This window comes from Vicugna pacos, chromosome 20 (genome assembly GCF_048564905.1).
Source record: "Vicugna pacos chromosome 20, VicPac4, whole genome shotgun sequence".
Classification (NCBI taxonomy): domain Eukaryota; kingdom Metazoa; phylum Chordata; class Mammalia; order Artiodactyla; family Camelidae; genus Vicugna; species Vicugna pacos.
The window spans coordinates 41,175,982-41,190,400 of NC_133006.1; the positions used below are offsets into that span (position 1 = coordinate 41,175,982).

The window sequence follows — 14,419 nt, forward strand, 5'->3', positions numbered from 1 at the left end:
TTCACTCCCTGGGGGAAAAACTGACAGTCGTTTAATAGTAATAATAAACACCCTCCCTGAACCCCCTGAGATCAGGGAAGCAGAGGCAGGGGAGTGAGGACGTCACCCCACGTCCCCCCACGTCCCTAGTGAGAAGGTCCGGGGGGCCGGGCCACGTGTGTCCAGGAAGCGGGCCCTGTGCTGTGGGCCGTTGCCACGTGTGTGGGGCAGCGGGGCCCACAGCTCTCTGAGGGCCATTGAAATGGTTCCATTTCCTTTACTCTCATGGCCTGGGAAATGAAAGGAAGAAGCCGTCACATTATGGGCTTTTTTTTTTTTAACCAAACCTCAGGCATGCAGAAAAACTACGGAATGGTCCAGAAATCTGACAACAGTGGATAAAAGGGCAACCATGTAATTCATCATCTGAACCGGGACCTTGAGGAGAAGGAGGCCCTGTTAGCTGTCATACTGGGACCCGGGGCGGGAGCCGCACGTGTGGCCTCGCCGATGAGAGCACACACGCTTGCACCCGGCTTCTCCCCGTCCCTACAGGCGAGGATGGAACACAGTGACTGTTCACGGGGACGCAAGGTTTAGGGGGCCATCTGAATTTGTTCTTCACTCTGCCAGGAGCATCACAGGGGAGACAGAGGTCAGCCCCCCACCACCGCCATCCACACCGGAAATAGCCAGTGTCTGGAATTCAGGGCTCACAGAGCTGAGTGGAGATGGGGCACGCGGGCAGGGGAGCACAAAGAGACCCCTCCCTGGGTTCTTAAACTGACTTTTTTAGCCGTGGACTGAGTTTTCACAGATCCCATCTGAGTGCCTCGGGTGTTCTCCCCTCGCACAAAATGATGGCAGAATTACAAGGAGCACTGTTACGTTACCACACGTGAACATTGTGAAGAACAGCTCAGGCTCTGAAGCCGACAAGGGAAAGACGCATGTGCCTCGAGAGCTATTTTTAGAGGAAGACCATGTGACCTGTCTCGTTAAGTTTGGGTTTCATACTACAGCTTGTTGCCAAACAGAAAAACTGGGGGAAATTATATATAATTTCATGAATCTCTTTCTCACTTTGCTTCTTTAAAAATTATTAGGACACATGAAGTGTGGTAAAAATGGTCTGTCTGAAAAGTGTTGGTCATGGCAAGTGACTGGCCTGTGGCTGGGCTGTGACAGGGACTCGGCGCTGGGATCTCAGCAGAGGCGTTACCGTGCGGGTGGCAGGCAGCGTGGGACGTTGTCTGACGTTGCTGTAGCCATTGCGGGGCGGAGGAGGGGCACAGGCGATCAGCTCGCCTTCCACGGCGCAGGCAGGCGCGTGGCAGGGGCAGAACCTGCAGGGGACCTGTCAGGTGTGGCCATCCAGGGAAGAGTGATATCGCTAAGGCATGCCTCACAAGCTGGGGCGTCGGGCGGCACCCTAAGGCCCAGGACAAATACCGTGTATCTTCCTGAAGGGCCTGAGTCACTGGGCAACTTGAGGAAACATTTTTATACTAAAATGAGTGTAAAAAAAATATGTTATGGAGCAGAATACGTCAGTTACGTGAGGATCAGCAGGAGACTGCAAAGAGACGTTCCAGTCACGGCAGCCCCGGGCTAACCCCCAGCCCCACGGGCATGAGTTTGTGAAGGAAACACTGCTTCTGGACAGCAGAGCCTGGTTTCGAACTCTCTTCTATTCTGTTCATTTCTCTCTTTTAACTGTATCCCCAAAATGCTTTAATATCTTCCTCTTCTCTATATGTTCTTTCTTATTCTTGACTTCATATTCAGTTAAGTAAGCATTAAAGTCATTTTCTCAAGTATCTCCAAAAACTCCTGTTGGGATTTTTATTATCATTGTGTTAAATATAATTTGGCAAAAGACTGACATTTTTATATGACTCAGTCTTTCCATGAACAGGGTATATATATCATTTTATTCAAACTTATTTTGTATTTCTAAGTTTTGCAGTCTTTTTAAAAATCACACACATTCCCTATTAAGGTTACCACCGAGACGTTGCCTCTTACCTGTGAAATGGAAGGGCACGTCCATTTGAGCGATTTCAGCCCTTCCAAATACAGAAATGAAGCGCCTGTGAAAGCCAGAGAACTAATGCTGATCTGATCTTCTTCACAAAGTTGTTGTGAGAGTAAAAGAATTAAATACTTCCAGTTAATTGATTTAATTGGTTGGGTGCTTAGAAGAGCACCTAGTATACAGCAGGTGCTCATTACATGTCCCTGTTGCTTTCATCATGATCATCGATGTTTAGTAGTCATAGCGTTATCATCATTACGAGCACCAGCATGATCACCACAGTGGCAGAGGCATGGATAGTCGCTGTCCCCCTTCGGGCAGGGACTCCTCCCTGCTTGGGGGGTTTGCCGTCCTCAGAGAGGGAAGAGAGCAGGGACGGTCCACCCCTCGGCTTCACCAGCGTAGCCGGATGTCCCCGTCTGTCCATGTCTGTCCACAACTTTCCAGTGCCCGGGGCACATCCTTCTGGCTCCAGGCTGCTCTGAGCTGCTGGCAGCATCACGGGCCCTCCTGGACGGAAGCAGGGCCCTCTGTCCCCGAGAGCGCCCGAGTCCTGCCCAGAAAGCTCGAGCTCAGCAGCAGCTGGAGGTCTCAGGCATCCCTGGCACCCTCTCCACAGTGTGGGTGGGTTTAATAATTAAAGAATCGTAGATGCTTACAGCTGAGGGTGAGGGGCCTTCAAGACCTCGAGGTCAGGATCTGAGACCTGTGGCATTGAACTTGACAGCAGATGGGCCGCGCACGTGAGTCACATTTAACGAGCTCTGCCCGCATGCCAAGTACTATTCTCATTGAATCCTCCCAGCAGCGTGAAGACGGCTGAAAGATTTGGGCCCTAGGAAGTATCTGGGGCAGTCGGTACTTTTTCGTCAAGTCCCGTATCTCAGCTGATTCCCACAGCGCCACCGTGTAACACTCAGGACGCAGCCCCACCGCTGCCTCCCCACCGCCCACACCCTGGCGACTGCGCCCAGGTGCACTGCGTCTGAGTCAGGCTGAGATGCGTTCCGAGGAGACGTGCACCGCTTCAGATGAGGGCAGCAGCGAAGACCTGAAACTGGGGCCACATTTCATTTCTCTGCGTCCCACTCCGCTCCTTCCTCCCCAGCAGGATTTTTGTCTAATGAGTCCCAGAGCTCATCAGTTTCTCTGAGCCATCCAGTCATCCTGTCTACTTGCAGTTGAGTAATCTGTGTATTTTTCTAATGGAATCTAATGCCAACTCCCAAAGTTGATAGGGTGAAAGTGCGGCCGGCTTTAATGACCAATTTACTCATGGTCATTTTCTGGTGTGGCCAGTTCGGGGCCCCAGAGCGACTGCAAACTGAAGTCACTAATTGCAGTTCCTTACCTCCACTGACCACGTCCTTCACCTGCAGCTTAGAGTGACGGTTCTGCCATTAGCATCGCAGCATCCGTCCCAGGCCAGCCCCCCGAGGCGAGCTGACAATTTTACAGCCCAAATAAATGCGACAGAACCGTTACACAAACAAACATTCATGGCCTCATCTCAATAGCCCTCGAGATGACTTTTCAATATTTCCTCCCTGAGTGAACTGAATGTTGCCCGTACCTCTTCTGTAACTGCTCAGGGGTGATCCCTTATAGCCCTGGGTTATAGCTTTAAACCCTCTGCTGGGCCGAATTTAAATCACATGATTTTGCTTACCCATGAGCCAACGTTCATGTTATAGCCAGTGGCTTCTCGCTTTCTTTATTGACCTGCCTTTATCAGTTCCACATTCCCACCAGTAGCTCACCCCCAAAGTGCCGCGTGGTCACTTGGAGGTCAGGGTTTAGAACTAGTGGAGCCTCATAACCAGGGGTAGCAGATGCTGGTATTTCTAGTTGTCAGGTTCTCACTGCGCCCAGTCCGTGAAGGCAGCCGAGCCGGACAGAACGTGGACCCTCCTTCCTCCTGCTCCCCGTCGGTCACTGACGTTCATGCTGAGGAGCCAGACACAGGCATGGGGTGGCAGTAGAGTGCCCTGTGACTCAGTGTCCCTGCTGAGTGAGGGGAGGACATGTGTTCCTTCTGCAGCGTGGTGAACACACTGCCGAGCCTTCCAGCAGCCCATCAAGGGCAGTGTTGGTTGTCAGGGAAATGCACATTTTTGGAAAGTAGTTTTGAAAGATCAAGAACGATAAAAATATTCATACCTGTGTACCTAAGAATTCCATGTCTAGAAGCCTTTTATGATATGAGAAAAAAAGATCAGAGATGCTGTAAAAGACTTACACATAAGAATGGTAATCGCATTACCATACGTGGAAATTCTGTAAACGTTCATTCTATGAGAATGATTAAGTAAATTATGGCACCTCTATACAATGGAACTTTATACAGTAATTAAAAATATCCTTTCAAGGAGTATTTAATGTCATAAGGATATAAAGTTAAGTTTAAAAAAAAGCAAGTTATGATACGATTCCAAGTTTAAATATTCTGTTTGTCTGTATACACACATACATTTTAAATCTGTAAGTGAATTAAAAGACTAGACAGGAAAAAAAATGCTGAAAGATTAGTAGCCCCATACTCTACAGCAAACATTGAGGGAGAGATCTTTGTAAGTCCCCTGTAGTTTTGTTTAAACTTTAGAAACTTCCAGACTATCTGTCAGTGGCACCTCCCCAGGTGATAGGAACATTGTTTTCACTGATCCTAGGATGCAGCTCACCTCCTTGTCTGCAGTGACCTTTTCATCATGAGTCATATAGTCTACAATTAAAATTCACAACATGCATTCATATCAGTCAGGGTTTGGTTTCGTTGTGTATAACAAGAAACCCAAACAACTGTAGCTTTAAAAACGTGGAGTTTTACTTTTCTCTCATGTGAAAAAAAAAAAAAGAAAGTTGGAAGTAAGCTAGCCGTTTGGCCCGTATGGTGGCCCCATGGTCATCCAGAACCCAGGCACCTCCTTCCTGCCTCTCATCTTCAGTGTGTGGCTCCCACATCAAACTTAACCTCATAGTGCTAGATGGCTGCTGATGTTCCAGCCATCCTTCAGGTGTATATTCCAGGCAGAAAGGAGGAAAAATGGGGAGAGCCCTTTCCTCTCCGCTGTCTTTGCTCCGATTCCTTCTCTTGTCCACCTGACAGCAGATCTGCTGTCAGCCAGGACTGTGGGACCCAGGGACACAGTGTGCGTGGGTCGCCTGCCCTGCTGTTGAGGGGCTCCCAGAGCAGAGGGACAGAGACGGGACAGGCAGACACCAAATGAGCACATCACCTCCCACAGGCCCCGTGCACAGACCACCCAGGTGGTCCAGGCAGGTTGCAGGGAGAGGGGACAGCCGGCTTCACGAGATCCCTCCCGGCTGCTGGGAGCCGGCAGGACACATTAGGAGGAAGAGAGCTGGCCCCCCCGGAGGCGGCAGGAAGCCCATTATACCTCCCATCACTGCGGCACATCCATTCTTGTCTCTGTCCGCAGTGATGTCCCCTGGCTGGGTTCCCCAGCTGCCTCTTGTCCCATGTAGGTGCCACACTAGCTCAGGGACCTCGCGCGTCTTTCTTTTGACGTCTGCCAACTTTGCTGAGGGTCCAAAGACCGTTGGAGCAGCAGGGGACCGTGAAGCCCAGCTAGGAGTAGCCAGGGCGCTCGTGCTCCAGGTGAGGGCGCTGAGGCCAGAGGCGGGGGTGGGTGGTGTCACGGGTGATCGGCAGAGCCAGGGCTACAGCCAGGGGGTCCTGCCTCCCACACTGGGCCCTTCTCTACCCACGTGTCAGAACATAAGGAACACGCGGGTCGACGCTGGGCCATTCGGGGACACGGCTGGGACCGGAGCTGTCTGAGACTGGGCGGGTCCTACGTCCAGGACAAGCGTCTTAGTCCCAGAAGCTGAGCTTTAGAAGGAGCCCGTCTGGCCCCACCTCTGTCCCCACCTGCACTGCCTGCTCCTCACAGCTTTCCCATCCATCTCTGAACAGCCCGGAGCCCTCCTGACCCCCACTTGCCCCCGGAGCCAGGAGAAAACGATGAACCCAGGCGGGCCCTCCCAGAACATGGAATTTCAGACGCTTCTTAGAGCGGTTCCTGATGAACCTCCGAGACCAGTTTAATATAAAACCAGCTCCCATCAGGGAACTGACCATTTGAGCTGTTATATAAAATTATCTTTATTAACTACTTTAATATGAGGGTGAGAAATACAGTTTTAAATAAATGAGACCCATAGCATTGTTTTAAAAAAAATCAAAATAATGATTCCTTTTTCTTTTAAAATCGTTGGTATTTAACCTGAAAGTCAGTGACAGTGGTCCATTTGTCTGTGGAGTCGGTATGTGACAATAAAGCCACGTGATACCCCGCATGGAGGACACCGCTCACCGTCCTCTTCTCCATGGTCAGTAGTCTCGGCCTCAGCTCACCCAGCAGCTTCTCAGGTCGTCAGGCTGACGAGCCCCTGTGCTTGCTCCTCGTAATTGTCACGGGTCCTTAGAGACCCCATCCGTGAGCTGGAGGTGGTTTGTGACTATTCAGTGTGGTGCACAGCATCCACGCCCACCCCGTCCACGTGCATCAGAAGCCACGTGTGTTCTTACGCTGATGGGAGGAAGGAAGACCGAGGACATGGGAGCAAAACTCGTGGCTCCAACTCTTGTAGGAATGAATGGTGCTGGGGTTTTCATCTCTTTCTTTAATTAAGGGATTCACTTGAAATTAACAGTACCTGCGTGATCCTCCTCACTCCCCTCATCTCCGCTCTGTCCGTCCGCTTCCTTTCTAGACGACGTGTCTGCTCCCACCTCTCCCCTCCCCCCGACCCCACCTCAGTGCTTGTGAGTTACCGGTGCTCCTGGCCACCAGGGCACTTGCTGCAAGTGGGACCTGGGAGACCCAGCAAAAGGCACAGGGACGGCCTCCTGGGGCTGTCAGTGAAAGAGCACCCCGGGACCTTGGTGGTGTTGACATAACCCCCTTTCCCGGGCCGCCAGTCTAAAGCAGAGCATCAAGGCAGGAGGGAGAACCAGCAAGGGTCTCGATGCTGACCCCCGGCCACGCTGGGTGGCTTCTCTAGCCTCTGGGCGATTCCCTCGTTTGCTTAAAGAACAGTCACCCCAAATTACCCATAGTGGGTGGCCAACTGCTCTGAAATGCTTTCTTCACCTCTTCTTCCTGGTCCTAAGAAAGTGTCAACCAGGAAGTGCGTTTAGAGGAAAAATTATGACAGAGGATCCTTTGTTGCAAAGGAGGGACCAGGCTGTGGCTCCAGCATCCCCCGGGACAGTGGGAACTTTTGGGCACTGACAGAGACACGTCCTCAAGAAGGACCCTGAGAAAGGAAAGGGTGGGGGAGAGGGGCGGGGAGGGAGTGAACAGTGCCGTCCACGGGGCTGCTTGCGTGGCCCGTGATGCGATGCCTCTCCCGCCCACACGTGGGCAGAGCTCATTGACGCCTCATGGTGAGAGCCTGTCCTGACGGAAGAAATGGTCCTAAAGGCGGGACGTCCTGCTGGGGGAGGAGTGGCTGTGCACACAGCTGGGTGGCTCAGGGGGCCTGGTGGGCAGTCTCACCTGCTCAGGACGGCAAACAGGAGTGAGTGGGCATCTCCCCTCCTCACAGCGAGGAGAGTGGGGTAGACGGTGCCGGGAATTAGCCAGCGCAGTCTGGTGTCTGCACGCTGCCCCTCGGTGCAGTTCCCAGGATGGCCTGCAGCAGCGCCTGTCCACACCGAGACACTGGAAGTGCCTTGCTGAGCTTTAGCAGCTGACGGAGTCCCTGGTTCCTGATCCGTGTCTTCTCTTTGCCTCCAGGTCCACATCGGCCAACTGTATTCGACTGACAAGCTTATCATTGAGAATCAAGAGAAGCCCAGGACCTAGGGAGTGGGACCCGCCGCCGTGGACCACCCTTCAGCATCCATCCTGCTTGGCTCGGGGGCTCCGCGCAGACCACATGTGGCCTCCTGCATCAGCTCTAAATAGCCCCTGGCTCTGCCCGCCCTCTGGGATCTGACAGACTGAGCGAGGTTTCCATTCTTCCACAGCCAGAGTGCAAGGGGCAGCCGTCTCTCCATGGGTCCAGTGTCAAGAGGAAGAGCTGGGCTCCTCAGAAGAACGCTGTGTATGATTGTGTCTCCTCCACCCGCCCCTCTCGCAGCTCCTCAGCCCTTGTAGAGAGCATTTCCAGACTTTGTTTCTTGGTCCTTGACAATAAACAGAATTATCTCCTGAAAAGCCTTCTACACCAGACACATTCGGTGTGATAAATGCACTTTCATTTCCTGCTGCTGCCGGGCCAGGAAAGGGCGGTGGGGGGGCCGGCAGGGACGGTCCAACCCATTTTGCAAAGGCAGGTCCAGGCACCTGTAGAGATTTGGGGGCAGCAGGGAGTAGGGCAGGACTGAAGAGGTAGAGGGCGCGCCCTGCGGTGGAGGCCTGGGCCCCGTGCACCCACAGAGGTGGCCGCGTGTGGGCGCACACCTGGGGGCAGGTGCCTACCACCTGCTGCTGAGCGCGGTCTCAGGATCAGCAGCCTCGGCTCCACTGGGGAGCTTGTTGGAAATGCAGAATCTTGGGCCCCTCCCCAAACCTGTTGAATCAGAATCTTCCACGTAATCCCCCAGCTGACTCCAGTGCACGCCGAGCTTTGAGAAGTGCTTCCCCAGGGTCACTCACTGAGTCGCAGCCACCTGGAGAGTTTGAGGGTTTTTAGAAAGACCTTGCTCAGCGCTGCGCATCCTGACGTAGTGAGAAGCGTGGCGTGATGATTCGTAAATGCGTTTGTAAAGCTCTCCTGATGTTTCTTTTTTAGCATTTAGCCAGTTTGGGAAGCTCTGAACTTTGAGTATGCTGCAAGTCAAAAAGAGTATTTGTGTGCATTTATCCTCGGAAACACATCAGTGCAAAACATGGGAAGAAGGTGTTAAACAGCTGGCGTGGCCTCTGGGGACCATGTGAGGGACCCACACACTGGGCGATTTCTTGTCTACCTTCGTAAACAATACCGCGTGAATTCATGCTCCCATGTGGGTTGGGAGTAGACTCACATACATAGTTACAGGTCCAAAAAAAGCTGTGACTGTCACCGCCCTGCCGCTGAACCACTCCCCCGTCACTGTAATTCTCACAGTCCTGTGACTGAGCGTGAGGGCCCGGGTCCTCGTCCTCACTCCCGTGTTAAGACCACGTCTGCCCATCCCTCCACAGATTGTAGACTTTGTTGTGACAGTGCGTCCAGAACGGGCGAAACTCGTAGTGGTTCACGTCGCGACTCAGGATGCTGGTGCCCGTAGGCACAGTCCTGAGTGCCTGTGAGGCCGATGCGGTTTGTTGGTGGGTCCAGATCTGTCACCCCTAGAGGTGGTCCTTGTGTAGGTCAGGGCTGCAGTGTGAGGATACCGTTCAGCAGATGGTGAGCGGGTGAGCGGATGCCCCCCAGCTGACTCACGGGCAGCGTCTCAGCCCAGGTGTGCGGCTCTGGGGTGCGTCCCACTAGCCTCAGTAAGGCACGTGGTCCTTCCAGAGCAGCTATGCCTGACAACAGTACCAGCCAGCAGGCCTCACCTCTGATTTGTACTGAATTAACTACAGCAGCTGCTATTCGGAAGCTGCAGTCCAGAGTCGACCCTCTCCCTGCAAAGTGTCGCATCGCCAGCAGAGTAACAGCTCCACGGGGGGCTCTCCCTCCAGGTTTTAGTCACAGAGACAGAGGAGCGAGCATCCTGACCTCGTTTTGCAGGCCTTAGACAGCGGGCGGCTTTTATGTTCTTTAAACCACGAGGATGGGTCTGAACATGCCCAAAGCCTTAATAAACAGCTAATTTTTGCAACTTGGATAAAATTAATCATGCATTTGGAATCTGGAAAGTCATGAAGGGGAATTCTGTGACGTAAAAGCCATGAGCAGGTCCCCAAATTCCCAGGGCATTTGGCAGGCAGAGCCTTGCAGGGGTGTCCCCACTTCAGAGGACCCAAAGGTGACTCCAGAGCATTGACAGAAGTGACATGCCTGGGGGCGGTGGCTTGTGGTCTGTCGGAAAGCATTCCACGTGCTTGACGAGGCCCAGCCGAGGGACTTGGGACGAGGGAGCCCACGAGGGAGCCCACGAGGAGATGTCCCCCATCGGCCAGCCTCACAGACTCGCACGTGACTGTTCCGAGGGCGGGGTTCAGGCCGAGGTCTAGAGGTTGCTTTGCAGTGCCGACACGGAGAAAATGAGAAACACCACACTGTAAGTTCACTTCTCCTGAGACGAAACCCAGCATCGCGGTTTTCTAGACCTTCAGAGATGACATTCGGTCGGTCTGGCTGTGAGGCTTTAATCCCAGGAGACCTTGTATGGCCAAGTGTGTGGCTGTGTTTCTTGGGCTGGAACTGGATGACCGTCGTGCAGTTGACATAGGCTGCTTTTCCTCTATTCCGCTGCCACCGAGCAGCAGTCACCTTCACCTCCCTTCATCCGTAGCCTCACCAGCATCTCAGTCCCTGAACACAAACAGTGTGCAGCCCGACATCCAGGAGCCAAGGGGGCGGGGGGGCTGGGCAGGAGTCACAAAGATGGCAGTGTCGGAGCCGGGGGTCGCTGGAGCTCGCCTGCTCCCACCCTCGAATCTGCAGGTGTGAAGACAGACCCTGAGCCTCTCCGGGCGTCCGCAGGTGCAGGCCCCTCCCCTCCACCCGTCACTCATCTCCTCCTTTGTTCAGTGAGCAGGGCCCAGCCCTGCCTTCACAGCCTGACGTCTCGAAGGAAGAAAAGATGAGAAAGTGACAGGTCTGCTGAGTGTGACAGAGGGTGAAACAGGCACGCTAGGAGCAGAGGGGGCGGGTCAGGGGCCACCTCCCTAGGAAGGGAGATTTAGGATTAAACAGGGAACAGTCTGGGCAGAGGGCAGGGAGGGGAGCTCTGCAGGCAGGAGGAACAGCGCGTGTCAAGCCCTGAATTGGGGAAAAAACGCAAGGCACCAAAGGAAGCCTAGGGTGGCGGGCGACAGGGAAGGGCAGGGAGGCCAGGACCCCGGGGCGAAGGGAACAGCCCACGAGAACTTGTGCTCCGCACATCCCGGGAGCTCATCTCGGGTTTGCCGTGTTACAGGAGGATCTGGAACAAAGCTGAACTTGCTAGAGAAAGCAAACTTACGATACAGCCGACTTGTTCTCCAACTGTTTGCCCAGGATCTCTGTGGACAGTGGCTCACCTCACCTCTGAGAACAAATGGGATCTCCCCTTTCCAGTTTGTCTGCGGCCCTTCTTAGTCCTGGGTCTAACACCTCAGCTAGAGAGGAGGGTATTTGTTCTACAGAGAACCGGGGGTCAGTCCTTGTGGGCCGTCCCCTTCGCTCGTAAGAAGGGGCATCAGCAGAGGGTCCCTGCCTTTGTCTGCTGACCTCACAGCCATGTCCATCCCCCTGATGCAGATGGTGGGGCCACTTCCCATGGCTTCTGAGACACACAGTGGCCACTGCACAACTGAACAGGCAGAGCTTTTAAAATGTTCTCCAAACTGTCCGCATGGTTGTCTGCAGCAGACTGAGAAGCCATCCATGAAGAAGGCTTCTCAGGTTGAGATCTGTTTGGGGAGAAAGACAGATGTTTTTGCTCAAGGGCAAAGCTTTAAGTCCAAAGACCCTGAAGAGAGAACCCAGTGGATGCTCAGAGATGAATCTGACTGTGTCTCCACCTGGAGGGACCACTGACACCACGATGGTGACAGCAGTCAAAGTCGGTGTCTGTTGTCTTGAAGTTCGACCACAAGCAAGTGAGGACACCAGTGGAGCTGGAATTGCACTTGCTCAGACTCAGCGTCCCGCGCTGACCGGAGGGCTTGTCAATAACTAGTCGTGCTGGCCGCCCCTCCCAGAGGGGCTGGACTTCCAGGGACCAGCTGGCTCAGCAGGATAACAGCTTCCTGTAAATGATCTGCATCCTTTTCCTACTAAAGTGATGATTCCTTAGAAAGTTCAATGGCATGAAGTAGAAAGCTTTTCCTCTCATCAGCAGGAAAGTTATTTTATTTACTTGGAGAGCATCATCTAAATGTCAACCATTGTTAAAGTGCTTCAATGCAGCTTCCCATCCGTTACTAAGTGAATTCCTGTGACTTCATCTGTCTTAATACAGAGACAGTTTAATAGCAGTCTACCTGGTTCTGAGTTTTTAAAGGCGTATCTCATTGAGGCGTGTGCATGTGATACACCCAGCATGTATAGGGTATATGATCAAGGACTGCGCTATTCGTGCTAAGTGTCTCGACAAGATTTGCCAAATATCCTCTTCCACTCATGCTTCCAATATGTGACACATTTAGGATTCTTAATCTGCCAAATTTTAGTATGTATTTTCACTTTAAAAACACAACCTTACACTTCCTTGTGGGACCCTATAAACAGGCTTGTTTAAAGAGGGGAAATGATATACCAGTATCTCAGAATGCAAAAATAAACATTTCTTTTAAAACAGATTGGAAGGCAAGACTATGATGTGAGGCTTGCGGGCGGGGCAGCCCGAGACCTGGGGTCTCTTTCTTGTCGAGGGCTCCGGTGCCAGCCGGGCCGTAACTGCCTGGGATGCCGCCTGAGTCCCCCAGCTCGGGGCCCCTGCTCCTTCCGGGCAGCGTGGGGAGACAGATCCCAGACCCCAGTGAACTTTCTAGCTCTAAATGCCTGCAATTCCAGTTGAATCAAAAGGAAAGAAACCCTCCTTGAGACCATCTGAATGCGAGTTTGGGGCACAGTCAGCGGGAAATCTTCAAGACCTGTCCCCACCCGTCTTGGTGCTGCCTGGGGTGGGCCGGAGCCTAGGGGCAGTGAGAATGTGGACTGGGGATTGCCTGGGCCCTCTGCAAAGGCACAGAGAACTCATGGAGGGGCCCTCGGCCCCTCAGAATCCTCGCCAGGCTCCAGTCCAGTGTCAGACCCAGCAAGTGTGTTTCTAGCTTTTTCTGAGCTGAAAATGCTTTCTCCCTGGCCTCTGCAATTTCAAAAGGAGAATTGGGACCCAGCTGGAAAAGGCCCTCCGCCTCTTGCTCACCCAGCAGTAACTTCTCCCTTACCTGCCTTCCCGACAGACACGCGGTCCACAAAGAACGTTCTGGATGTACTCAGAGACGCGTGAGCAGCTTGGGGTGGAGGCACGTTGTGGGCCAGTGCGGGCCAGGGGTTCCTGCCCCTGAGAATCTGACTTCATCGTTGGGGAGCCCAGCTAAACTTGTGTAGAACGACCAGAAGATGACCGAGTACTGGCCTGGCTGTGAGAGCGAGAGAGCAGCGTGGACTGGAGAGAACTCACAGAGCTCCCCGGGCTGCGAGAAGCCTCAGAGGGGCTGGGGTGCTGGGGCAGGAGGGTGGAGGGTGTGTCCGTGGGAGCACTGTGGGAGGCAGGCGCGTCGGGCAGGGCGCACTGGACCACGGAGCAAATCCTGCTTCCTCAGAGCTTCCTGCGGGGAAAGTCGGGACAGGTCCTGCCTGTAAACAGAAGCTTGTTCAGAGCGGGGAGAGCTCGAGGCATCCCAGAAAGCCGTCCCTTCATCTCCCACCTCTGCCTCCTCCTGATGGCCTCTCTCAACTTGTTTCCTCCTCTGTGAGACGGAGCTCACCACACCCCTGCCTCACAGGGACGCTGTAAGGACTGTAACTGCAGGTAACGCACATGAAGGTCTTCTGCCTTGTTTGATACAGAGTAAGCCAGCAGTAACTTAGCTGCTTCATCGTTCATTTAGAAACTACATCAGACACCTTAGGGGGGGTGTGGAGGTGGACCAGATGTGGATTCTCCCCTTCTTTACAGTACACTTACACATTAAGCGTGTAAGTAGCTTAACGGTCTAGGGATAAGTCACAGACACGGTCGGGCTAGAAGCGGGTAGTGGGTGAGATACAGAAGGGGAACTTGCTTCTGCCTGAGCCTAAGTTCTAGGCTGAGCAGTCGGAGTCTCATCTGGTGGAAAAGGGAGCGGTGAAGCGGGGGGACAGGGCTGTGCGGCAGATTCCCCGGGCAGTGATGCAGAGAAAGCCGTGAGCGGGGCCCGCGGGACACTGCCGCGGGAACGGAGACGCGAGGGGCTGTGGCCTGGCGGAGGGCGGCGGCGGCGTGGACTGAGTGTGGAGGAGAGAGTGAATGCAGGAGGTGTTTCCAGATGAGAGACTCGGTGAAAGGCTGGAGACACAGAGTAAAACATGGGAGTGAAGCAAAGTGACTCAGATGCTTTGATCCTGCGAGACTGGCCGGGCGGCCGCTAGGCCTGTGGAATCTCCGGTCGGGGGCTATGTGTGTGGTCAGCTTCGGGGGTTGCTGCCCAGCAGGCTTCAGTGTGACAGCCCCGCTCCGTGGACGTCGAGGTGCATGTGCACGTGCAACGGGCCTGATGTAACGCGGTGGGTGGACAGAGCAGGCTCTAGGCTGGGAAGGCTCTCTGCCGTGGGACAGGCTGGAGGGGACGCCCCCGCCCTGCA

The 14,419-nt window shown here is 53.7% G+C and overlaps 1 protein-coding gene across 2 annotated transcripts in view; it reads left to right on the forward strand.

The window, feature by feature from the left end:
- Window positions 1-8,220, forward strand: part of LYRM4 (LYR motif containing 4) — a 106,909-nt gene extending 98,689 nt beyond the window's left edge. For both annotated transcript variants that reach the window (XM_072945738.1, XM_072945739.1), the window contains one exon: window positions 7,783-8,220. In XM_072945738.1, the coding sequence (XP_072801839.1) occupies window positions 7,783-7,811 (29 nt within the window). In that variant the 3' untranslated portion in view covers window positions 7,812-8,220. The remainder of the gene's footprint in view (window positions 1-7,782) is intronic.
- Window positions 8,221-14,419: the final 6,199 nt, after the last annotated feature.